Raw genomic sequence first — 26505 nt, forward strand, 5'->3', positions numbered from 1 at the left:
GGTGTGCGTATAGACTCTGATAAGCTTCTACTGTGGGCCGATGGAGAAATATGGAGATTGTCAGCATGATGTTACTTCTTCGTTGCAGGGCAGTGTAACTCCAAGGCCTTATGGCCAACGCACCTGCTGAAACGGTCTGGAGGAAACACACAAAAGGGTTTATTCAGGATATTCATCAAGGAACCCAGTTTATTGAGTGTGTGCCAAACATTACACTTGAGGACTCATCTACCTGTCTGTTCATTATTTTGGATGGTTCCCTGTACAACTTGCAGACAAAGTACAGCAGCCTAAGGATAAATCTCATTTCTGAAATTATATTTGGGTGTATTCTATGTAGGGAATTTAAAAAATAAATATTTTTTAACTTTGCATACACAGAGTTTCTTCATTTGGTTGGTTAAAAAAATGTTTATCAAAGGTCTACTGTTTCATATGGAACATGCCTGCATCTTACAACCAAAAAAAAAAAAAAAAAAAATCCTGCCAGTGGCTAAACATTAAACTCAACTTATTGTACCCCTCCTGAAGAACAAATAACTCCCTTGCAAAAAAAAAAAAACTGCAAAAACAAAAGGATAAAAACATGTATATTACAAATAGTAAAGGAAGATGGTTTTTGTCCACTGATTTTTTTTTTTTTTCCAGAAATTGCATCCTCAAAAACAAAGGTGGCAGAAATGGCAACACGAGATGATTCTTTATTCTCTACACCTGTGCAGTTGTTCGAAAAAGGAAAACAAAACAAGGACATTAAAAACAGGAAAGCTCATGACTCATATCGCTTCCATTCCCATTGTTGTGAACTGGCTGTGGTGGGATCCGGGAGACCCCTGCAGTTACCAGCCTCCTTTCCCTCCCTTCTTCTTCTTCTGTTGGGGCTTTTTCCGGGTTGCTCCCGAGGCAGCCGGTTTCTGCTGCCGAGGCGGGACCACATTGGAGGCGGCCGCGGCGGTCGCTGACCCCGGCCGGGGAGACGTGGGGGGGCTGCTCGCCGTCTTACTCGCATCCCTGGGAACACGATTGAGAATTACGCAACATTACGTCATCCGTTTGTCAACTGTTCGTACAGACATTGTCTTCCAGGTGCAGTTTCCTTGATTCTGTGTGGAACAAAGGAACTACGGCGATGTCTTAAACACTGATTACATCATTAGCTGCGGCAAAGGAAATTATGATGATGGATTGCAGCACATGCCTAAGTGGTTTAAAAATACCACAACTACTTATCATAACAATCCTAAATTTGTACACTTATCTTTGCAAGGGAACTACACTATGTTAAATCTTGCATTCTAAATAAAGAATGCCTCATTTGTTGTCATGACATGCACTTAATTTACGAGAGCAATGGAGAGAACGAGACAGCGAGAGAGCAAGGCTGTGCTTGTGACAGGATGGGGAGACACTCACAGTTCAGCTGCAGCTCCAGAGGTCGCGCCCTGGGTTCCTTTTCCCACTTGCTCCTTCTTCTTTCCCTTCTTCCTGCCGCGGTAGTAGGAACGTTCTCTCATCGGCAGCCACCGCTCCGGGTCAGGGGTTACGTTAGGGTCATAGTTCTTGGGTAGTTTACCTGAACATAAACAGAGAAGAGAAAATGCCAGTGATAAAACTGAATGATACGGTTTGAAAATGTTCAGGCCTAAACATCAGGCAGGAAACATTACCATAACAAGGCAAGCCAAATTTCAAAGTGCCTAATCAATGTCTATTTTGTTACTGTGCAAAAAAGTAAGACCAGTAGTCAAATCTATGAAACATACCCTTCTTTTTCTTTTTCTTCTTCTTTGTATCCCCTTGGCTGTTGAATGAGAAGAAGGAGAAGTTCAGCCACTGTGACAACTTCCAAAATAGTTCATGCGAACTTTGTGTGTCCCCTTACCCCTGTTCCTTGGGTAGATTTTCACCCGTCACTTTAGCGGCCTTCTTCCTGACGTAGGTGGCCCCGTGCGAGTTCTCCAGCTCGTCCACGTCCACGTTGAACTTCATGGTGTCAGCGGAGGGGAGGTGTTTGCTAAGACTGAGGAAAATGGCTAAGGATTCCTGCTTATTTGTGGAAGAGAATGTGGTTCACTGAGCTAAATGTTTGCTTGTAAGACCCAAAAGGAGGGCATTTCATCGGTTTGGGGAAAAAACCAGACAAAAATACCGATACACTAAATATTTGCTTTACAGAGGCATGGAACAATATCAGGACCTAAAAGAATTTAATTTGTATTGCACACTTTAAGATACTGAATGCATTAACTGAATCCATATCTAACATTTTGAATTTGTATTTCTTAGTGTGTACTATGAATGAATAAACTGAATATGCACTGTACTATGAAATCTCTAAATCAAATTCAGAACCCTTAAATTCAGGTTTACCAATTCATTTTTATATTACTTTCTTCAGATTAAAAAATTAGGTTTCAGAATATTAAATATTAATTTCATTACCCCTTGTTCCTTCATTCATTATTTAATTATAATTCAATTTTACACACCCTAAATCCAGGTTAAAATGCAAGTTTTGTACTTTAACATTACTTGTAAAATGCATAAAGACCCAAACTGCAGCCTTACATACAGGTTAAATCACACTCCCAAGTCATGCTCACGTCCCCAAACTGAGGAAAGGATACGACTTTGCCTTTTCTTGATCCACCAAAGAGTAGGCAGAGATGAGTTGTGCCAAGGTGTGGATGTCATTGGTGTTTTGCCTGTGAAACAAAGTAACTGAAATGTGTATCAACAATGGCATGTAGCATCACCACTCCACCTTAAGAGTTTCCCTCAGTACAACTCCCAAGGACACAGAAATGTGTAATTACTGCAGCCCTGGAAGGGGGGGGTCACACACACTCACTTCCACAGCTGCTCCAGGTCACTTATGGCTTCCTTCTTCCTCCCGTACTTCAGCTTGAAATCCGCAGCTTCGCGAACCAGGGACAGATGAGCGGAGGACCCGGGCTGGAGAACGCGGAATTGGACACGGCTTAGCTGGTGTTTAATTTCGTGCGAGTGTTCCGCAGCACAATGGGCACTTAACTCACCAAAGTGTACTTCTGTACTTAGTATCTGCCATAACAGTTTGTAAAACTACCCAGAGAGCAGGCTTTCATTTCTCAGAATGACTTTTTTCAGAAGGTTAAGCAATAGCAATCCAGTTCAGCTCTGAATTACCTTACATTACATTACCGATGCCCTTATCCAGAGAGACTTACAGTGGTAACAATTTTAACACGTTATCCAGTTATACAGCTGGATGTTTACTGAGGCAATTGTGGGTTAAGTATCTTGCCCAAGGGTACAGGCTTAATGCCACAGCAGGGAACTGAACCAGCAACCTTTTGGTTACAAGCTCTGCTCCTTAACACTATACTACACTGCAGATTCAGTCAGCATGACAAAAAATAAAATGCATGACAAAATAAATACACACACACACATATTATATATATATATATATATATATATATATATATATATATTTAAATTCATCAAACTGTTCTATTGTAGAGTTAAAGTTAACAGGGGTTAGCCACCATGGATGTTTCAACATACCTGTTCTGCCTGGTAGTACTGAATGGCTTGGCTAAAGACATCTATAGCACTGTCAATGTCTTCTTCATGGCTGTACATTGTAACCAGAGCAGATATCTGTGGAATAAGTATAACAGTCATTGGATTTAGAAGTATGTTAGGAGGATGTGTTAATACCTATAACAGTACCAGTATTTTAGATTTAAAAAAAACTTACCATCCCTGGCTTGTGCTTAAAATCTTCTATTGATCTTAAAATATCACATGCTTTTGTAACGTGACCTTAAGAGAGAAACAAAGAATGACATGTCAATGTAAAATGCATGCCATGCAAAATGCGCCACAGTAACAGATATAAGGCAAGCGAACTCTACCGATGTGTTACACAGCATATGCTTCAATATTACTTCAGCCGATCATTTGTGGGAAAACAAACATTGTAACTAGATGTATTTTATGAACTGCATTAACCTTTGTAGCTATGCCTGATGTTTTTAAAATGGACAGACACCACAGGGTGGTTACCACAGTACCTTGAATTAAGTACAGCTGTGCCATGGTCAGTTTGATTTCAGGCGCGCTTTCTGGGTGCTGCTCTGAGAAGCGCTATGAGGAAGACAAAAAAGGCAACAAATTCAATAAATTTTTAATCATAAGCTGTGGATTTGAGAAGAGGAGAATGTGACAGCCAGCACCAGTGGGAATCTCAGCCTATGTCACAGTTTAATCTCTGGAATCAGTCAGAGGCAGAAGCAGTGGGGCTGTGTACCTGCAGCAGCTCTATGGCCTTCGAGTGCTGCTTCTCTCTGCAAAGCTGAGCCGCCTGGATGAGCGCGGGCCGCGGGTGGCCGGGGTTCTGCGACTGGAGGCTGGACGACAGCTTGCGACACTGATCCGCCTGCGAAGAAGCAGTCAGTCAAGACCGATAATGTCACGATTCACAGCTTCAACCAATAACGGCTGACAAGGAGCATTTTAATCAAGCTCAAAAGGTAAAGGAGGAGAAAGCTGAAAAAGCAGAAGACTACACATCCTTCATAAATAAACTTCTCAACTGTCTATTTTCATTCTTTTGTGTTATCTTAAGACTGCCATACCGAATGAACCTGAATCAACACTCGGTACAATGGTAAATGGAGCATCAATGGTATCAACATTCCATTTAACTTTACAATATATTAACACAACAAATGAAAACGTGTGTTAAAACAGCATGTACCTGATTGGTGTACATGGCAAGAAGGGCCTTGTTGAACTCAATAGCCTGCAGCTGCTTCTTGGCAAGCTTGTGCTCCACCCCATCCGCATTTGTCAGTTTCACCTTCTTCTTGGAGTCGAACACATTTTGGTCCTGCAGAAACAATTCAAAGAACATCAAAACCTATCATCAAAACTCATTTTAAAATACAATTAATTAAAACTAAAATTTTCCTTACTCTAAATATTATATATTTATATTCGTTTAGATATGCATTTACCTTGTTTATTGTAATGATGTTATTAGCCGTCACAGCAAGTAATCCCACATCTGTTGGCCTGTAAACCAAAAGTGTTGAACACACATTAAAATAAGTTTCCATTAGATTATATATTTGTTAACAGTATGTTCTGAAAATGTTTAGCACAAAGAAATTCATGTTATTGCAGTCATTTAAACTACTACACACTTGTATGAACAAATCAGGCATGGGCAGCCATTGTTTGTGATAGATACTGAAGGGATTTCGGGTAGAATTTGAGAAGGTTAAAACAGAAAAGAAGTGGTTTGCTATATACATGGGTTTACTTTTAGCATCTGAGACGACTTGCAGCAAGCCACTTAGGAGGACAATCTGCTCCTCAACGGAATTGCCAAAAGGTATCAGTCATTACTGAAAACTGCTTTCTGCGCCTTTGACAGATGCTCACTTTAATTTGATAACTTGGTTGTAGAGCTGCAGTGCATCCTCGGTTCTTCCCTGTAGCTGCATGGCATAAGCCATCTGGGAGTGGATCACTGCAAGCTCCGAGTCGATATCCTCCTCGGTCATGTCCTGATTAAGACACACCAGTTAAGACACTACAGTTATTGACAGCAAGGTTATAATCAGTAGCATTACACTTCATATAGCATCAGACTGGTAGTTACAAACCGTTAATATGTTCATGTTATCTAAGGACTTTGTTAGGACACACAGGTGGTGTAGTTTAGTACATGAGTACTGTAGTAAACCACAAACATAATATATTATAAAACAGTAAAATTGCAGTAATACAAAATAACGTACCGAATCCTCCGACAAAGACATCCGGCAAAGCTCTGGGAAAAGAAAAAAAACCAGACAGCGACAATCAGACTAATATAATGACCAGCTTTGGACATTTCTAAGATTTTCAGGGACCCAGCTCAATTGTACCCTGTGAAACTCACACTTGGAAAAAATTATGAAACGTACACAGAGGCAATGAACAGGGGGAAATAAATGCATTAAGTAGTGTTGCCTCCATGATGACAGATTCAGAAACCCCTTTTAAAAGCTGTTTATTAGAATCTTGATCTTACCCTCTGCTTCTCTGAGCTTTTTCATGGCTTCTGCAAGTTCACCCTTGCCAATGAGAGTGCAAGCTGAGTTGTAACACAGCTCATAGCTGGTCTCTGGCAGGCCAAGATCCTCCTAAAAAAAAAAAAAAAACAACTATGTTAGTGACACAGCAGCGGAAGACTGTCAAAAAGGGCCCACCTACATTACAGATAGAAATTCATAAATGATTCACTGCAACTGATTTTACTTGTGTAATATTTTGCTTGCGATTACAAGTGATATGAGGCATTCGCTAACAATATCGTCTGATTTGTTTGATATATTTTTCCAGTGGGAACATCTGTAGGAACCACTGTGTTCCACTGGGGACCAAAATAAGCTTGGCACTAAATGGCTGTCTTCTTGGTGCCCCTCTACAGGTGTTCGAGGTCCGGCAGCGCATATAGGACCGCAGTATACTCACCAGCGCAGCCTTCTCCCAGGTACTCATGGCTGCCATCACGGCCGACAGGTTGGTCTTCCTCTCCTCCTCGTAGTCATCCTGGGAGTTCCGGATCAGGTCCCTGTACACGGCCTGGCACTCACTGTAGCGCTCCAGCCTATACAGCTGTGCATAGAATTTCATTAGAAATCCGCACCTGCGCTGTTTATTTTACCTGTGACCTTCACTGGCTGTCTCAGGGGAGGGTGCATGTTGTCCCACAAGGTTAACATCCTTACAATGCCTTCATAATGACTTACAACTAATATCTACAGGCACCGGATCACTCCCAGGATTTTGCATTTCTATTTAATTCCCAGCTGGTAACAGCTCCATGCCAATTCTTTTTTTTTTGGGATAGAGGGAGACTATACCACTTGGCCGTAGAGCTCCTTTAGCTCGTCAGTCTGTGCAGCAGCACTCTCGATTGTCTTCAGGGCATTTTCCACACGGTTCAGCCGATATTCACAGTACGCTTTTTCAAACGCAATGACATCACTGAGGGGAAAATAAAAAGTTTCGTGTTTTCACTTTTTTGTTTTCCTCTCCATACAAGTGATAACTTCACAAAAAAATGGAAACTGTAAGTAAGTTCTCTATGCTTGAGGAATAGATTCAATACATTGAGCGGATGCACAATTTAGGTGTAAAACTCAGTATTGCTAATTTTACTGAACATAACAATGTGATGACCAGGTGGGCTTACCTGCCAAGTACTTTTGTGTGGGTGTTTATGACATTCAGCGCTTCCTTGAAGCTCCCATTCTGAATAAGGCAAACGACTTTACAATGAAGAGCAGTCACATCGTCTTTACATTCCTGGAGGACTACAAGAAACATAGAAGACATACAAAATGCCATCAATTCCCTCCCGACCACAGCGGTCTTCCTTTTAAACATTTATACAAATATTTGCCTGCTGGAGAAACTGATACAAGCTGACCTCCTCTCAAACCCACTACCTCAGGATAGACATCATAACTTTGCAAGACAGGAGTAGAAATGTTGTGCTTTAGAAACTGCTACACACGATTTGGTGAATCCTAGACTGGTCTCAAAATTTCCTTTAAGAAAATCATGTTCTGTCCACCATCTGCTGTAACTATACAGACCTGGACGTGCCATGTGTGTCCTACATAAGCAGGAGTTACGTAATCGAAAACAAAACCATAAGGGCGACAGCTAGAGGGCTGCATCAGATATCTCCATCAAGATATTTTGACTCATTATATATGCGGGCAGTTACTGAACGGTGATAAAAATGCCTGTGCATAAGACATGTCTACCTGAAGGTTAAAGGAGTGCTAACTAACAATGAATTAAAGGAAAGAGCTTTAGGACACACATTCATATACTAACCGAGTTTATATGTCTTAATAATTAACGACATCACAATTTTGCTAATATTCATTACATCGTTGTCAAAAAATGCAGTCAGCTTGGTGCCCAGCACAAATACTTTCTTCAGACTGCTGAGTGTGTGTATTAAATAGCCAGATAGCTTCTATGCTAGCTGGCTCACTCGGCCTTGGTTTGTGGAAGTCTCGCATGACATTGCTAAGTGTTTATTTTGGAATGACGTTAGCTGCCCAGTTATGAAAAACTGTCTAACAATTTTTGGTATCGTAATATGCTGCATGACTAAAAAGCCGGTTTAACAATTCAACAAACACACAAGGCATATAGCTTAGCCCGCTGCTTCGCTAGTTTCAACGCTACAGCTCTAGCTAGCTAAACTAGGACACGTAATCATTCACCACGACCCTCGGACGCTCATGCACAAAACACCACTGTGAAACAAAATGAACAGAGGAAACATGCTGGATGACTGTCCTTCTAAATAAGACATTGAAACATATATAATTCCCAAAATCATAAAAATTTAGAACTTGGCAAAACGTGACCATGTATCGGTGGCTTACTAGCAAGGTGGTGCACCAAAAAAACTGATACACTGGCAACCTAGCTAACATTAGCTAAAATGAATACACACTGACACTTGTTAGCAACACAGAATGCAACCGCGATGAATGCTGTGCATGACGGTTGTTATGTGACATATAGACGGATAATTTTACTTTTATTGACGGATTTCAGAGCCCGGGTGAAATCTCCACTTTGTCCGCATCGATTTACTTCGGTCCAGAGGGAAGCTACTGCTCCTCCACCGCTCGCCATCTTCGCTGCACATGAGAGAAGATGGGAAGAACTTCAATTCCGTTTCCGGGTTAAATCCGGGAATTCTGCCACAGTCGCCCCGCCTGCAGTCTGCCCCAACACTGATTCAGAATCAGTTTACACCGGCACAATTTCCATTCATAATTAAAAAAAAAAAAAAAAAAAGAATACTAAGCAGAGAGGAGATATCACCGGAACGCCGCGGACACGACTTGGCCGGAGGGCGGATTAAAGCAGAGATGCTCCGGAGCCTCTCCACTGTTGTTGAAGATAATTTAATGTAAACCAAAACAAAATAGTTAGTGGGCAGTAGGGATGTCGAATGAGGAAAGTTAATGTACAATCCGGAAAGAATGGAAGAATCGAAACAAGACTGGTGTAGTTCAAAAAGAAAGCAAAAATATCGAAATGTATAACAAATCTGGTTTCATGCTCCTTTATCTAAACTGCTATGACAGGTAAATCATTCACTCACTGGGGCAGTTTTTCAGCGGGCAGGTCAAATATTTATTATCTGGAGTGCTTCACAGCACCAAACACTTAAGTTTCACAGTTAACCTCAACGGGCGACTTCTTTGCAGCCATTTAACGCAAGAGTGTATGTTCGCGTACCCGTTATGGACGAGGACTATTGTGAGATAAACATGAAATCTAGTAAATTCCTAAAACACAGCGGCTGGTTTGCTAGCCAAGATATGACCAAACTCAAAATCGAAAGAACGCAAATACTGGTGTGCTGGATTTGCTGATCTGTGACTTGCATCGTGGAAGAAAAAACGATTCTATTTTACTTACACGCATATAATGATACAATACAATAGTAATACAATTCTGAATTATAAACCGACATATTCACGGCCATTAAATGTGTACAATTAAAGCAGGCATTGCATAGACCCAGTAATATACACAGACGCACCGTGGTGTCCATTACTTAGACCACCAACAATGTGGTATAAAAATCAGTCGATAAGCAGATGTGCTCTGAACTAAGGAAGCTTGAACAATTAGTTCGTGTTTGTATGGGCTCACGAAGAATACCAAATTGTCTTATTCTTTATTAAGAATAATTTTGTGTATGGATTTATCAGTAAGGAATGGGTAATAAAAGCTCTCATTGTACAGTATTCTGTAAAAGTGTATGATTCAATCCTCTTTTTTGTTTCATAAATACTCAAGCTACACCACTATCACATGGTTCAGCATATTAATACACATATCCATAGGTATAAAATTCAGCTGATGAAAAATAAATATCACTCAACAAAATAGGCAAAGACCATGGTTTGTTTATACAGTAAAAACAAGGATCTGACACTGTGGAAGACAGTATAGCATACTATGGAAAAAATACCATAATACCACGTGTAAGATGACCACAGAATATGTCACACATTTCCACATTCTCCCATCTATGTCACTGTAACATTAACAGGGGTTATACAATACAGTCCATCTGGAAGTGATGTGGCTAGCATCCCCTCCATATCTGTGAACAGCACACCTGTGGATTTCCCTTTAAGGGAGGCACATAAATTGTACTATCGCACATGGGGGCTTCAGAAGACTTTCAGTAGCTGTTCCCCCCGAATGCCCCTCCTATGGACTACAAAAAGGCGCTCTTTTCCCAGTACGCTACATCTCCAAAACAAAATTCATTGTGTTTCAATGACATTGTTACAACACAAAAGTAGACAGACAGGAAATGCCTTGGAAACCAGGCATGCTTGTTTTGTATTGCATTCCAGCTTCAGGAGGCTCTCTTTTTACTGTTCTTATTTGGCAAAAAAAAGACTGGTAAATTTTATTATCCCTCAGTGAAGCCTCCAAAAACCTTTCACAGAAGCTGAAGAGCCAAGTGCATTTTTCCAGCTAGATGAAGAAAAATTGCTGCAAGTTTTATTTGTTACACAGTGACTACCTTCTTTGAATATAAAGATAGATCAAATAAGCAATGAATTTCAGCTGCTGCATACATATGTACACTGAGGCTTGGTAAATATACAGCAGCAATCTTGCATTTGTGCTACAGTATGAAGCAAAAAAGAACTAAATTCCATTGCCCTTATATTCTTTACATTCAAGGGAAGTTTGTGTAAAAAAAAAGAGAGATGGACAAAATGTCCCAAAATAATTGTCAGTCAAACGTCAGAGCATTTTCACAAGTTGAAAAACAATTACATATATTCAGGTTATTGCACCGATTGTGTGCCCGTGGATAGCTGGTCGTTTAAATAATCATAATAAAATAACAGTGGTAATAACAGTTTTAAAGTTCAGGACCAGGTACCCAACACACGCGATTTTACCACTGCTGCCAACTGAAATCATCATTCGACCCAAAGACCAAGAAGAATCCCAGAATAGTTGCGAAGATGATGGTATTGCCCGTCACCACAAGTGCACATGCTCCCCATTCTATCTGTAAATGAAATACAAAATTCAGTCATTTCACTTATGATGTTCTTGAGGTTTGTACTTACCTGAGGCCTTCATGTAATAAAGAAATCTTGCTACTACTATACAAATAAAAACCAAATAACAAAACAACCAAAAATCATTATGTCATCACCATTATTAAATACTACAAATTCTACTATTGCGGTTACCATATTTATATGTTATAGGACACATTGCTTCATATACTCCGCTCTGTTTGACAAGGCAGACAGTAACTGTCAAATTCAATAAAATATGTTTTAAAATGCAGAGTACATTATCACAAAACTTGCCACACAAAGAAATACAAATATGTTACTTTATCAAAAAGTGGAAGATGCCGACCTAAATGTGCAAATACATTTACAGAACAAATAACAAAATAATAGATATTTACCACATCAGCTCTGGCAAAGATAATGGGGAGCCCAAAGGCTGAGACCACTATTCCTGTGGTTAGAAAAATGGCCAGCTCTTTACAAGCATTGCTGGCAGCGTCCGTGTCATCTATAATCCTTCGGGAGATGCAGTAGGGTACAGGACACAGGATGTAGAAGAAGAGAACAAACAGTGGCCAATATTTACTGTGGAGAGATGAGACAAAAATCAAGTCAGTGCTGAAAATGACAACTTCTTTGCCTTCAATTTCCATATCTACAAGCAAATAGATATGTCAGTCTGGAATGACAAAGATACAGTGCAAACACAGGAATTAAATCTTGTTGAAGTTGATCTTTGTACTAGGAAAATCCAATGTTCTTTGCATGACTTCAAAGCTGCAAGCCAGTGTAAATCAGACTCATATTCTGAAGGGACACAGCTGAAGCTCCAAATCCCTTTCTCATGCGTGCAACTGATCAAAATACACGCTCAACACTCACTCATACACAGGCAGTGCACATCCCAGCATGAGGAACATAAGGCCAATGGCTCCTCCGAAGGACAGGCTTATGAGTGCTGCAAAGGCAAGAAGAATGAAGGATAACCATTAACTGGCGAAAAACTGAAAATATTAAGACCAATGCACAATTTTACATTCTTCATATTTTGCATTACATTACAGGCATTTAGCAGATGCTCTTATCCAGAGCGACTTTCAGCACAATCAAACAAAAGTGTATCCATTCAAGTTAAATGAGCAACAGAGTCAGACCAGGCTAACAACACTCCCAGACCAGTGAGTGTGAGCATAACACTATTCCTACCACAAACTTGTGCAATCTGACTAGGCAACAGAAGCCAAGTATACTACCATACATCAGTCACTAGATCATAGAATCCATAATACCTCAACAATACATGTAAAATAAACATCATATACTATAGGTAGCAGGTGTTCGGGGGTGGGGATTGAGGTGGAACTGAGATGCAATCTGAAGATATGGGTCCTCAGTCTGAGTCAGAAGCCATTTTGTAAATCATTTGAACATCCTTCCATGAACTGAAGCAAGTGAAGGATCTCCTTCAATGGTAAAAAGCAGGGTACCACTATAAATTCAAACCTTTAATCCTCAGTCTGATTTAAAAGGAAACTTGCCAAAACACAATGTTGAATTCATGAAGATTACTAAAACCAGGTTTGTGAAATACAAGTCAGTAGGGTCTCAGTGTGAAGGTTTTTTTTTTTGGTATTCCAATCACTCCTGCCAATTAGGCAACTTCATTACATTTCCTTTAATATACTACTCATAATGCTTTGCACAAACTCGAGTAAATCACATGAGTGTCATTAGTGTGGGTAACACTGGTATGTTGCCAGCAGAGTACTTGTAGATTTGGACTGCAGTTGACTTTAGTTAGATATGTGATTAAGCCAGTTCAGACATTTTAACAAATTCCTATGAAGCAAAACGAGGCGGCATCTCTTCTAGCCCCATGAAGTATCAACAGATTTCTTATTGCAGGAAACTGTAATTCTCATATCCCTCGTTGGTCATGTTTATACTTGATGCTAATCATGTAATGCAACTCTGACTGAAGACTTCAGCTAATAAAGAACGGGCAACCTCGTGACGAATCAGATGATTTCACATGCAGCGCTTAAAGGTTTTAGTGGCGATGGTGGGGGAGGAGGGGGTGATCACCCACACTGTCGTTATTCAGTCTGATAAATATAATTTGTGTTGTTAGACACAAAAAGTAAAGTAGGTAAATTAATAAATAATAAAAATAATACAAGAACACTGAGACTATGCAGCATCTGAACTGACTAAACAAGCCAAGCTGCCTATACGGTGATCTACGTGATTGAACTTCTCTTGCTTTATTACCTTAGTTACCGAGCTTGTCATACGTTCCGTTAGCTGGTTAAGTAGCTGGGTAGACAGTTACATAGCCTACCTACGTAGTTTGTTTCATCCAGGCATATGCTGTTCTTCGCAACTGTCAAAAAGCTAACTAAAAACCTAACTCTTCCTACACAGTAAAATCATGATTTTGGGATCATCACTTGCTTCGGAGTACTCTGAAACAACACAGTTAGCAAGCTAGCTAGCTAACTATCATTACACTTAGCCAATTTAGCTAACAAGCTGTGTCTAACCACATTCTACATTCTGGTAAAAGCAGAACATATTACTACTACATATATTGCTACTGTAATTTAGTTAATGCTGGCCTGCTATACGCGAGAAATGAATGATGCTTGATTGCGTGGATGCCCTCACAGGTACCGTTAGCTAGCTAGCTAACACTCTCGTTGCAAGACTTTGGGGTTTCCTACACGAAATTCTAAATACACGACTGTGACCTCACCTTTAATCCCGGCCATTTCTTCAAAGCGTTAACAGGCTTCCCAGGGTATGCGCCAAAAAACGACAACCAGGACCGGTTCCTAGGAAGACGACGGGCAGGACAGTGTCATCTGTGCACTTTTCATTCTCAACTGATGCTGCGGGGACGGTCGAATCTGAAGGTTCGAATCCCGGCTATATGGACATTATACTGGTTGACACGCATGCGTACATGCTATGTCTAATCTGTCATATGCGAGTTATTAAAGACATCAAAGTGCATCAAAGAAATAAAATAGCTATGTATCGAACACATCTGTAAACCCAAGTCTAAAGCTGATGACATCGAAACCGTTCATCTGACCTCAACAATGTGGCTGACACAGGAAGACATTATTATTTATGCCGCGTAGGTAGCTCTCCCGTGTACATAAACACGGAAATGAGTCAGGAAGGAGGCGGAAGAGGGAGACGAGTGCGCAGTGCAAAGTTCTGAAACATGATGAAAGGATATGTAACAACATAACCTTATTACAAACGTGAATTACTGTGTACGCATTGCATAATTGTTGTCTCCGATGAGCAAGGACCAGTGATTTTTGATTCGACTATTCTCGCTAGACTCGACTCTGCTTATCATTTCCGTGATATACTAACGTCAGCTCAGTAGCTAACTTGCTAAATTTGTAGCAATGAAGACTTTGTCGGTGATTGTTCTACACTTTCTCTTTGTACTTCACACCGAAGGCTGGAACGATGGAGGTCAGTAACACTTCATGGCCTGTTAAGTTTCTCACATTAACATCGCTAACTAGGTAGCTAACGAGCCAGCTGTCTTGCTTGTCTAGTTGATGCTGCTAGTTAGCTTTATCTCTAATGGCTGACATATTTGCAAGTTTAGATAACTTTAGTCAGCGTTTTTTGTGACATTTCGTCAAAGTCTCAGTGTTTCCAACACTGAGACTGAATATTTATTGTGTATGCTAGGGTGACCATGCGTCCTCTTTTTCCCGGACATGTCGTCTTTTTGGGACACATTTTTTAGGTCCCAAAAAGAAGACATGTCCGGGAAAAAGAGGACGTTTGGTTACTCTAGTGTATGCACATTCATAGGGTGTCTTCATGTGGGTTACAAATTTGATCTTTGGTTTATTTCAGGGAGTGTCTTGCTACGAGATGTACAGGCACTCACACTGTACAGAGGAGGGAACACAAACTCCCGTCGGACAAGCCCTGTCCCACAGCTTCAGTGCGTGGGAGGGTCGGCGGGCTGTAGCTCATTCGTCCCAGAAGTAGTTCAGTGTCAGAACAAAGGCTGGGATGGCATTGATGTACAAGTAAGGGCTCCTCTTGTCTACAGAGTTTGTATCATCACATGGTTATCATCTAAGGGCTAGAGTGTTAACTTATTCCCAATGTTAGCTCATTGCCAGCTTTTAGTATGCCAATGTATTAGAAATACGCAAACCAAAACAAGGCGCTGACATTTGCTGACCATTGGTTTTTGGGTGTCTGTCCAGTGGGAGTGCAAAACAGACATGGACAACGCCTACAGATTTGGTAGGATCGAGGTAAGCTGCGAGGGCTTCAACCACCCAGACGACCCGTACATCCTGAAGGGCTCATGCGGACTGGAGTACACCCTGGAGCTGACGGAGCAGGGCAGACAGAGGGGCGGGGGCTCCCACGGGACTGGGGGGTTTGGAGACTTCGCCTCCAGCTTCTTCCAGGACTCCTCGGACAGCAGGAGGCATCAGGGGGGTGGGAACATGTATCACCAGAGCTCCTCGGGGGCAGACGTCAGCGGCTTGGTCGTGGCCGGCCTCTTCCTGCTCCTGGCCTACGGTGTTTACAAGATGTTCCTGTGTGGCCCCATGCCAGGACAGGAGCGTTTCCCTGGCAACGACCCTCAGGGCCCCAACGCTTATGGCTACCCCAATGCAGGACCCCCACCTCCGGGATTCAAGCCTGATTACACAGGTACTTAAGCCACCCACAAACTGAATTGTTCATGTGAGCAGTGCCTCGGTATTGTGCTGTGGTCTAAATATGAGGAAATGATTTGGAGAATAGGGATGCAGCTTTTGGCCACACAGTCGTAAGTTCCAATCTCTGGATGTTGTTGTGCAAGGCTTGAATTCTTTTAATCAAAAACTGGATAAATTCAGAATATATAAATGCATAGGAAGTGACATTTTCCAGTTTGTTAAATGCCATTCAAGTCTGTTATTAATCATGACTGTACGATTTTAGTTACGGACTGCTGTCTTAATATGTATACATTATGTGTGTGTTTGAATTACAGAGTCTTCTTCAGGCTACGGAGACTATACAGGCTATCAAGGGACAAGCAACGAGTATGGTTTCAGGAACGAGTTCACACGACCACATCACACTGGACACAGGTCTAACTCAGGTGGATTCTGGAGTGGAATGGGTACTGGAGGAGTCCTGGGATATCTGTTTGGGAGTCAGAGGTCAGTACTCTGTGTTCATCTAACACTTGTTCATAACTTAACTGTCATTACAAAGAAGTTGGTATGTCACGTTACCTCTATTTTTAGCACCTGACATGTTGTGGAAGCCTTGCGGCAATGTCTTCTCATCTTCTTTAGAGGCATTGTGTGTCATTACCTATTTTTTATTTTATTATTAAAATCTTCACACCTGCATTAATAACTTTGCTCCCCCACACTTAGGAATAACCAAACGATTTCAGATATTCTCTTTGCAGCAGTCTGTGTAGCCTCTGTCAACTGTATGGGAGGGAAACCAAGGGAATGACACCTTTTCCCTTCTTGTAGACGGCAGCCCACCATGTCCACTGGGAACTCAGGATTTTCATGGAACAGTGGAAACAGGAAAGCACCAGAAAGCACCGGAACACGCACTGCCTCAGGTAAGTAGGACAGTTCGTCCGAAGTTTGATGTCACCTCATTGGTAGGATAGCACATAATTCTTAAGTGAGGGCTATTCCAGGTCAGTGTTTTCTGCTTACTGATGCACTTTTTGAAGCTGTACGAAGTCTGTGGTGCTGTTGATAATAATACTGACTGATTAATACAGGTTTTGGCGGGACAAAAAGAAGATGAGTGGACAAGACGAGCGTTTCTGTGAACCTGGCGTAGGCCTTCCTTGTCAGAATTGAATGACATCTGGATTCAACGCTGCAAAAAGCAAAAAAAAAAACAAAAAACAAAAAAAAAACAAACAAAAAAAAGTGTGATTTGATTTGTAATCAAGTTGGCACTCGGGGAAAGAAATGAAGAGGTTGACATCCGGAGGGGGGTGGACTGATGGAAACACCTTTACATGGCTTCAGTGTGTCAGCTTTATTTGTATTTCTCTGATGTGCACCCATATAGAGTGATAGTGCCTAATAAGTATAGCTGTGTGAGTGTGAGTGTGAGTGTGAGTGTGAGTGTGAGTGTGAGTGTGAGTGTGAGTGTGTGTGTGTGTGTACATGTGCTGTGTATTCTCCCTGCTCACCTTTACTGCTGTATCCCTCTTTATACCCACACCTCAAATACAATGATTAAGTTTTCCAAGAGTGAAAAGAAAAATATGTCCATCGCTGACCTTTGTTTTGTGGATTTTTCTTAGTTTTATCATTGTGTGGTTATCATAACTTGTTGCTGTTATTATGCGGGTTAACTTTAGGGCTACATTAATGTTTATAGATGATAAAGGATGCTGTGATAAAAAAGTGAGCAAAATGTTGGTTTGTTAAAAAAATGTTGGACCTGATTTCCAAGACATGCTTTTTAATGGGGTAAAGATTAAAAAGTAATTATTGGTGAGAACAACTGCATTTGTGATATGAATGGCATTATTTTGCACTCTATTAAAGAAAATGGAGCTACACCACTTCTTGAAAGACATTGATGAATCTTTAAAAAACATTAATTTGAGATCATTTTTAAAGTAGGTGTTCCTCTTTAACCCTTTTTGATAAGATTATTCTTGAAAACTACACTGTAGGTAACACACAGTGTGCCGGTGTGCCATTTATAATTGTATTTATTTCATGAGGTTTTTTGCACTTAGATGAAATATAGTTCCAAATAAAAGCAATGGTTGTGTCCCCATGGAATACTGATTTTTAAATTGGATGCACACTTCATAGCTTCACCATTATCATTACATTAGTACATTTCCATTATAATGTGATGTTGGTATTATATCACTTTGCATGGCTGCTAAAAATGTTGCAAACACGAGTTTCTCACTCATTGTTCCTTAGCCATTGGCTTCATTTTTCATTGGCTTCTGTTCAGCAATATGTCACCATGAAGAATGACACTTGAGGTCATTTAGGTTTACACTTAGCGCACCGTCATTGCTCAGTCCAACAGCCATTGATAGAAATCAATATAGCAGGCGATGAGTAATATGCTTGACCAAAAGCATTGCTGTGTTGTGTGTGCATTGCTGCCATCATCTGGCTGCAAGAAGCAGCTCTTGGATAAGAAAATAAAATGTATTTCATAGCAAAGATTTTTTTTTCTTTTTCTGTATCTGTCCTTACTTTGACCAGTCTGTGCCCAAGTACCCAAACACTGCAAGCCGGGAGTTGCCAAAGCCACAGGGGAAATAAGCTCTCCAGACAAATGAGTAAACAGGTGGAGTCCATGCTGGTATTTTGGTGGTATCTGACAGGGACAGCATGGCACATGCTGTGCAGCCGTTATCTGTGGTTACAGTGGAGAATGTTTCATATCCCGGTGTGAAAATGTTTGGACTGCTAGCTGTAACATGCCTGTGATAGCTTAGTATTTTAATAAGCCTAATAGCCTAAAGGTAGACATGTTCTTCACTGAAGTGCATACTTCTTTTTATTTGGGGAATTGTTTTTTTGTTAGGTATTTTCCTCTGCCAAGATTATGAATTGCGCTTTGCTCATAAAGGTGACTTATCCCACCAGGATTATTTGTTTTCTCATATACAATTCTAGGCAACTGGTTGGAGTTGGCTTTAAGACCAAAGAAAATAGTTTGGACAGCAATATTTACATCTACTTCAGAGTTGCAGTAAGTTTAAGCATGAATCCCGCTGAATGGAAGCGTGGAGGCGTTTGAACTTGCTTGTAACCTCAAGCAATCAAAAGTGCGCTTGGAGTACTGTGGGCGTGGCTTACCCCAGAGCGAGCAGTAAATTAGTAGCATGCACCTCAGGTTCACAGTAATGGAAGCACCGTGTGACTCAGATGCAGCCTGATGCAGGTGAAAAGAAGAAGGGGAAATGAAGAGGTTTTTCGGGACTCAGAGAGATGAGGACTATGGACAGGTTCGGTATCTCACGGCAAAGTGTAGCCGACTCACTCAAGAGAAAGGTAAGACCTTGGCAGTGGTGTGTGATCTGCGCGACAGCCACAGGGCATGAGATTTCAGCTGCTGCCCATGGTAAATTAATGAACTGTCAGTAGTCAACATCGCTAGGAGCAGGCAACAATTTTGATGATTTCTGATTTTTTTTTTTCTTGAATCGCCTTGTGTGAACAAAAATTCCAAAAACTTTTCAACAGAATAAAATACACATGTCCGTGTTGTGATTAAACATTGTTCATGATTATGTTACACCCTTAATGGTGGAAGAACAAATGTATACCTTAAGCAAACCCTCAGGTATGTCTGTGTGCCAGATAATGTGTCATTATAAGGAATAACATCTATTCTGTCTGTCGGTCATTGAAACTGAGTTATTCCAGAAAGTCTCTGTCCTTCGGAATAACCTTCTGAGTGTTTTTTTTTTTTTTTTGCTTCCAATAGATGGCATGGTTTATTGGTTCCAAAGTTCAGACAGGCTTTAAACTGAAAGCAACCAATCTCTCAAAATATTTCAGCTTGAAGGAGCATGTCTATTGAACATTTCAAGCATGTTTCATGGTCAAGAACAACTGGGTTTTACATTTTAGACAGCTTTTTAGTTCTTACCTGAAATTTATGTCACTGGTATCATAGGTGCTCAAATGTGTAAATGAGGGTAGTCCTCCTTATCATTATATGATGTCACTGGACTCTATTACAACATGTGTATTTGTTTTCATTTTAAGTGTATTCAATTTTTAAGGCATACACAGAGGTACAGTTTTCAGAATAACACTTAGCATTTTGTCCACAACCTTGACTCTTAATCATCTTACAGTTAGACTGCCCACCCTGCTGCTGTAAGGCTCTGGGTTCAATCCCTGCCATATCAAAGAAAAGACTGTAGAATAGTGACACTGTTCCTCTGTTCGGCACTCAGAGAAATGTGAAATGAGGATAAGAGTCATGCAACAGATTGGAATCTTATCCAGCGGGTGTACTTCATGCCAGGGGAGTTGGGATAAGCTCCAACCCCGTGGGCCACCCAGGGTCAGACATGGAATTTGAGGATAAGAAGGTGAAGAAACACTGATAAAGCATGTATTTCACTCTGGGCGCCCTCCTGTTGAAGGCCGCAGTTGTTTTCCATCGAGCAGCACGAAGCTCCTATGATCACGTGCTCTCCTCTGGTACAGCAGTGCTGGAGAGGGAGTACCTGGTGGCTGAAGAGAGGGAGCGGAGCCTGAGGATGGACCTGGAGGCTGTCTCCAGGCAGCTGTGCCAACAGGAGCAGATAAACATGGAGCTGACAGCCAATCACGACCAGCTGCTTAGCCAAATGCGCCGCGAAAAGGTAGCCACTTGCTACCACTTCTCCAAAATCTTCTCTTACAGCACATCTGTTAAAATCTGTAACACTTCTCTGCTGTGTTGAAAAGACATATTTATTTTTATGCTTGCTGGAATCTGTATTTCATGGCTTCAGACACCCCTCTGGTATGTTCTTTGTCTGCTATCTGCATAGACACGCATAGACCTGTGGCCTCCATTTAGGTAGTAGGTGTATTTAGGTGTAGTTAGCTGTTTTTGAGTAAGTCTGACAATATTGTATTTATATAGACACACATTTTGTGCATACATTATTGAAATATACCTCAAAATATACACATTGTTTAAATGTAAGTCAGAATAATAACATTAATTTAACTTCTTCAATTGGTAAAATGAATCATGAAACATCACAGCAGATTTTTCAAAAGTTTTATTTTTACAAGGACTATTTCCTGCAAGGTCTATTTTATTTAATGCAAATCTTTAAAAAATAATTGTACGATACCTCACATTGCATGTGAGAGTGTAGGTTGTATTAGTTCTTTTATAAGGTATCCCTGCATGTATTGCAACCTCAAATTCTGTAATTCTCTATGTATTTTCCTCTCTCTCTATCTCCCATCTCTCTGTCTGTCTGTCTGTCTCTCTCCCTCTCCCTCTCTCTCCCCATCTCTCTCTCTCTCCCCGTCTCTCTCTCTCTCTCTCTCTCCCCCTCTCCCTCTCTCCCTCTCTCCCGCTTTCCCTCTCCCTCTCTCTGTCTCTGTCTCTGTCTCTCTCTCTCCCCCTCGCTCTCTCTCCCCTCTCCCCCCCCTCTCCCCCCCCTCTCCCCCCTCTCTCTCTCTGTCTCTCTCTCCCTCTCTCCCCCCCTCTCTCTCTCCCTCTCCTCCCCCCCCTCTCTCTCCCTCTCTCTCTCCCCCCTCTCTCTCTCCCTCTCTCCCTGTCTCTCTCTCTCTCCCTCTCTCTCTCTCTCTCCCTCTCTCTCTCTCTCTCCCTCTGTGTTGTGTGTTTGTTTCTGGCGTGCCGGGCTCCCAGGAGCAGGTGGAGTTCCTGCAGCAGCGTCTGCGCAGCGTGGTGGAGGAGGGCTCGCGGGACGCCGGGCTCCTGGGCCTGCAGCTGGAGCAGGTGTGCAGCGAGGTGCAGCAGCTGCAGGGCTCCGAGGCGCAGCTGGAGGGCCTGGTGGAGGAGCTGCAGAGGGAGAACCTGAAGAGGGCTGCGCAGACAGAGGTTCTGCATGCGCAGTTGGACAGGTGAGATGCTGCAGAGGCAAAAAGCACTGGGAATATAGCGCCAACCATCGCTTTTAGTAGGCTACAATTCTTAATAATATTCACAGCACTGCATATTTCTGGAAGGTGGAATCAACATTTGGGCAAATTCACACTCTCCATTGCACGCTTCATTACAGTCCTATGTCTTTAAATCCTTGTTCTCTCCAAACTTGTCTGTATGTGAAATGTTATCAGAGTCTGGTGATGTAGGGAGACTCCACAGCTGTGGAGATGGTAAGCAGAATAGAGTTACAATGAGCTGAGCTCAGCCCCTGGGGTGCAAATTCCTGCCCAGTTCTCGGCAGTGAAAGTTGATATAAGGCTATCAGAGGAATTTGTAGGGTTTTTGAAAATTATTTTTTCAATGACTCTTAACACGTGTCTGTAAAAACATTGATGGATTATAGCAAAGAGGGGGTATGAACATTCAAATAATTTACATCGCAAATGAAATTTGTGCCCGAAGAAAAAAAAGTGCTCGTCTTTCATTTAAATGGCGACCATGAACATGAGAAAGAGTATCAGGCCTTAGGATCTGGAGACTGGATACCTCCTGGGGTCTGAGATTGCTCACAGCCACTGTCTGACTTCTGTGTGTGTTTGCAGTGTGATGCGGGAGCTGGAGAACCTCCAGAGCACTCACCAGGAGACCTTGTTGGAGCTGGAGGCCCTGCAGAGTTCTCACCAGGAAACCATAATGGATCTGGAGGCCTTGCAGAGTTTCCACCTTGAGACGGCCTTGGATCTTGAGGCCCTCCAAAACTCCCACCAGGCGACAGTCGTGGAGCTGGAGGCACTGCAGAACTCCAACAGGGAAACTGTGTTGGAGCTTGAGGCCTTGCAGAACTCTAACCGTGAAACTGCCCTGGAGGTGGAGGCCTTGCAGTACTCCAAAAGGGAAACCGTATTGGAGCTGGAACTGCTGCAGACCTCCCACCATGAGACCGTACTGGAACTAGAGGCCCTGCAGAAATCCCACAACGAAACTGTGCTTGAGCTGGAAGCGCTGCAAATCTCCCACCAGGAAACCGTACTGGAGCTGGAGAACCTCCGTAGCTCCCACCAGGTGTCGGTACTGGAGCTGGAACACCTACAAAGCCCCCACCATGAAACCACAGTGGAGCTGGAGGTGCTGCAGACCTCTCACCAGGAGACAGCGCTGGAGCTGGAGATGCTGAGAAGCTCTCACCAGGAGACAGTGCTGGAGCTGGAGGCCCTCCAGAGCTCCCACCAGGAGACTGTCTTGGAGTTGGAGGCTCTCCGGAGCTCCCACCAGGTGACGGTACTGGAGCTGGAATCGCTCCAGAGCTCCCACCAGGAGACCATCCTCGAGCTGGAGCAGCTGCGAAGCTCTCACGAGAAGACAGTGCGGGACCTGCGCCGGGAGAACCAGGGCAGCCTGCGGAAGCTTCAGGAGACTGCCGAGCAGTTTGAGTGGCTCTGCGACCAGCAGCGAAACTGGATGTGCTATGTGAAGAGGTGCCCCATTTCTGCCTGTTTATGCTATCAGCATACTAGGACATACATACTTTAAATCAGTTTTTTACATACCATTCCTGGGAAGAAACTGTTGATCTGCTGTGCACAGATTCAGCCTCCAGTCCTGGAAGTCTAAGCTGACTGTTTAGACAAAGGCCGATGTAGTACAATATTACATTTACATTACATTTACATTTATTCATTTGGCAGACGCTTTTATCCAAAGCTACTTACATAGGTTACAGTTCTTTACAATGTTATCCGTTTATACGGATGGATATTTACTGAGACAACTGTGGGTTAAGTACCTTGCCCAAGGGTACAGCAGCAGTGTCCCAGCGGGGATCAAACCAGCAACCTTTCGGTTACGAGTCCTGCTCCTTAACCACTATGCTACACTGCCGCCCTATATTACATGAAACTCATTGCCAGTTACCACAATGCACTTTCCAAGAGGAAGCTTCAAAACAAATTCTAACAGCAAACATCAGGAAGTTGATTAAAAGCAGGTTTCTTACTTTCTTATACCTCTCACGTTCTTATACGTTTTTATTAATGGTCAGATAGCATTATTTTGAGAGAAATCTTACATTTCAGGTTTTTTCCTCTTCATAGTTCACCAATTTTCAGTGTCCACATAGTATAAAACCATTCTGACTTTACATGCATGGTACTCTAAATTGAAAGTGCAACCATTTCGTGGTGTTGAATTACAGGTATAAAGACTGCATGTCAGAAGAAAAAGAAGCTCTTCTAGAACAGATGGGTAGGATGGAGAAGGAGCTTCTGGCACTGAGAAAGAGTTCACAGGAAGAAGCCTCCTGTACTTCCCCATCAGAGACTGACACTCAACACTGCAGGTGAGCACGCACTCATGCTCAGGGATGCAGGTGAGCCCAGAGTTATACTCTGTAATGCAGGTGAGCCCAGACTTATACTCTGTAATGCAGGTGAGCCCAGACTTATACTCTGTAATGCAGGTGAGCCCAGACTTATACTCTGTAATGCAGGTGAGCCCAGAGTTATACTCTGTAATGCAGGTGGGCCCAGAGTTATACTCTGTAATGCAGGTGGGCCCAGAGTTATACTCTGTAATGCAGGTGGGCCCAGACTTATACTCTGTAATGCAGGTGAGCCCAGAGTTACTCTGTAATGCAGGTGAGCCCAGAGTTACTCTGTAATGCAGGTGAGCCCAGAGTTATACTCTGTAATGCAGGTGAGCCCAGAGTTATACTCTGTAATGCAGGTGAGCCCAGACTTATACTCTGTAATGCAGGTGAGCACACACTGACACACGACACCGCAGGTCAGTGGTGCCCTTTGTAATGTAGGCACTAGGAAATGAGGGTCCTCTTAGTATTCACTAGTAATAGATAGCATGAAGGTGGTCCTATTCACAGATGCTGTATATGGCCATGGAAAAGATTTAAAGACACACAGTCCTGCAAATCCCAAAGCCACATGTCAGGATACACCTGTTTAACAGCTATGATGAAAGGATACTTAAAACTTTAAAATCCCATCAATGACTCCAGTAAACCTGTCCGCCCGCGGTCACCACTTACAGAGGTACTGTATACTGTGGCCAGTGTGACTCCCAATGCCCTCTTGCCTCTTCACTTCCAACCGCAGTCTAACTTCTTGGGAAACAGACATAATGGCAGATCTGCAGACAGAGGTGGACAAGTGGAGGCGCCTGTACGAAGACCTCTACAACAAACTCACACTTCATCGGGTCAGTCAGGACTTTCCTTTCATATGTAATAATCCACACAGCAACACAGCCAGTTGTGGCAGCTGGTTAACAGTAGCAAGCTGAAAATAAACTGCTACGGGAATCAAATTTTTTTATGTTGTTCCTTATGTTACAGTATGGTATCATGCACGTTTAGAAGCAAAGATTCTGTTTGACTGCAGAGATGTCTCCATATCCAGTTTTTCCACACATGTATTCTAGGATGTATTATCCAAGGCATATAACGCATATCACGCAAGTTGTATAAATGGATAGTGCATAAATTGTTAGCTATGTAAGTTGCTCTGGATAAGAGCATCTGCTGAAGGGCAACAATATAAAGGAATTTTATAGTAAAGGTGTAGTAAGAACCAACATGTTAAATTGTTAATTTGCAGTGGGTAACCATTAACATATAACATCAGGAGATGAGTGACCTCATGGTTTGGTCTCTGCATTGTGCCTTATTACATTGCACTGATTAATGCCGAATAATATAATAATAATAATATCATTTTTCTCCACACAAAAATATTTTTCCTTTTTAAAAAAATCTTTTAAATCTTTCTTATTACTTTACTGCTGGAAATGCCAGCACTGGAACAGAAGGAGATACTTAATAGTGGATTTAGTACATTGTTCCTTATGATTGGGCCCCTAGCGCCTATATTCAAAGGACTGTTTTGGATCGACTTTAGTTCAAGTCGTTAAATTTAAAATGGGTATACAGAGGCCTGCTTTATGGAATGGCAAGGAAAACACACATAAGGAGGCCGAAACCCCCAAGCTGCTGTGATACGCAGCTGTCATTAAAAAGTAAAAAGATCCTGGAAGCTGCTGATGATGCAGGCCAGTGTCTTCAAACCGAGCTGGAAATGACATAAAGCCAGCAGGAAATGTAAAAACACGTGGCCATAACTTCTGTTTTATTTCGAGGCCCACTTTGTTATATCATGCGCACACACACACACACACACACACACAAAAAAAGATGGATTTCTGTTTTGCCTCTATTAAAGTTTAGACCGAATAAAAATATCATATTGTGTTTTATGCCCTGGCGTCTGGGAGAAGCCGCTGTGGAATCCGGCGTGACACTCTCCTCCCCCCCCCCCCCGGTGAATTGTGAGCGCCTCGTGTGGTTTATGTTCGCTGCCTTTGGCCTGACACTCCGTTTGTTTATTTACTTTATGTTCGCAGGAGGAGCGCACCGTCGTCGAGCGGATTCCAAAAGCCTCCCTGAGGGGGCAGGGGCAGGGGCTGGAGCTGGACTCACTCCTCCCTCCCAGCTGTGATTGCCTCTCATCCACGCTGAAATCTACTACCTCTCACCCTATGTGTTAGAATTGATTTCATCTTCCATGTTAATATATCACAACATATCCACACAACCAACTATGTACAGGTTGGCTGGAATTCATACAGATGTTAAAGAAATAATAAAAAGCAGAGTGGGCGTGTGTATTAGTATATGAATATGTTTATAGTAAATATGTGTATATGC

The 26505-nt window shown here is 42.2% G+C and overlaps 3 protein-coding genes across 3 annotated transcripts; 1 reads left to right on the forward strand and 2 right to left on the reverse strand.

Annotated features, from left to right (window-relative positions):
- Nucleotides 1–12: 12 nt before the first annotated feature.
- srp72 (signal recognition particle 72) lies at nt 13–8726 on the reverse strand. The gene is made up of 19 exons (XM_036551450.1): nt 8610–8726; nt 7238–7358; nt 6906–7029; nt 6514–6657; nt 6071–6182; nt 5796–5827; nt 5437–5561; nt 5007–5064; nt 4748–4879; nt 4298–4426; nt 4062–4134; nt 3746–3810; nt 3550–3645; nt 2852–2955; nt 2628–2705; nt 1883–2020; nt 1764–1801; nt 1414–1573; nt 13–1011 (listed from the first exon to the last, which is right to left on the reverse strand). The coding sequence occupies exons 1-19, from the start codon at nt 8707–8709 to the stop codon at nt 840–842; spliced, it is 2001 nt and encodes a 666-aa protein (XP_036407343.1). The 5' UTR covers nt 8710–8726; the 3' UTR covers nt 13–839.
- Nucleotides 8727–10076: 1350 nt separating this feature from the next.
- LOC118793414 (leptin receptor overlapping transcript-like 1) lies at nt 10077–14252 on the reverse strand. Its single transcript, XM_036551587.1, has 4 exons — nt 13903–14252; nt 12030–12105; nt 11546–11732; nt 10077–11131 (listed from the first exon to the last, which is right to left on the reverse strand). Exons 1-4 carry the CDS (start codon nt 13916–13918, stop codon nt 11015–11017), a joined length of 396 nt encoding a protein of 131 aa, XP_036407480.1. The 5' UTR covers nt 13919–14252; the 3' UTR covers nt 10077–11014.
- Nucleotides 14253–14336: 84 nt separating this feature from the next.
- Nucleotides 14337–17743, forward strand: saraf (store-operated calcium entry-associated regulatory factor). Its single transcript, XM_036551586.1, has 6 exons — nt 14337–14642; nt 15039–15217; nt 15401–15860; nt 16186–16357; nt 16685–16779; nt 16948–17743. Exons 1-6 carry the CDS (start codon nt 14573–14575, stop codon nt 16971–16973), a joined length of 1002 nt encoding a protein of 333 aa, XP_036407479.1. The 5' UTR covers nt 14337–14572; the 3' UTR covers nt 16974–17743.
- The last annotated feature ends 8762 nt before the right edge of the window (nt 17744–26505 follow it).

Source organism: Megalops cyprinoides, chromosome 18 (genome assembly GCF_013368585.1).
Source record: "Megalops cyprinoides isolate fMegCyp1 chromosome 18, fMegCyp1.pri, whole genome shotgun sequence".
Lineage (NCBI taxonomy): Eukaryota > Metazoa > Chordata > Actinopteri > Elopiformes > Megalopidae > Megalops > Megalops cyprinoides.

Excerpts from the sequence above, each read along its gene's own strand:
- srp72 (XM_036551450.1), bottom strand. The coding sequence starts at position 8,709 with ATGGCGAGCGGTGGAGGAGCAGTAGCTTCCCTCTGGACCGAAGTAAAT. Across the intron at positions 7,030-7,237 it reads CACACAAAAGTACTTGGCAG|TGATGTCATTGCGTTTGAAA; the intron begins GTAAGCCCACCT and ends TTTTCCCCTCAG. Across the intron at positions 6,658-6,905 it reads AGGAGCTCTACGGCCAAGTG|CTGTATAGGCTGGAGCGCTA; the intron begins GTATAGTCTCCC and ends TTCTATGCACAG.
- LOC118793414 (XM_036551587.1), bottom strand. Across the intron at positions 11,733-12,029 it reads TGTGCACTGCCTGTGTATGA|TAAATATTGGCCACTGTTTG; the intron begins GTGAGTGTTGAG and ends ATCTCTCCACAG. Across the intron at positions 11,132-11,545 it reads TCTTTGCCAGAGCTGATGTG|ATAGAATGGGGAGCATGTGC; the intron begins GTAAATATCTAT and ends TTTCATTTACAG.
- saraf (XM_036551586.1), top strand. The coding sequence starts at position 14,573 with ATGAAGACTTTGTCGGTGATTGTTCTACACTTTCTCTTTGTACTTCAC. Across the intron at positions 15,218-15,400 it reads GGGATGGCATTGATGTACAA|TGGGAGTGCAAAACAGACAT; the intron begins GTAAGGGCTCCT and ends GTGTCTGTCCAG. Across the intron at positions 16,780-16,947 it reads CGGAACACGCACTGCCTCAG|GTTTTGGCGGGACAAAAAGA; the intron begins GTAAGTAGGACA and ends TGATTAATACAG.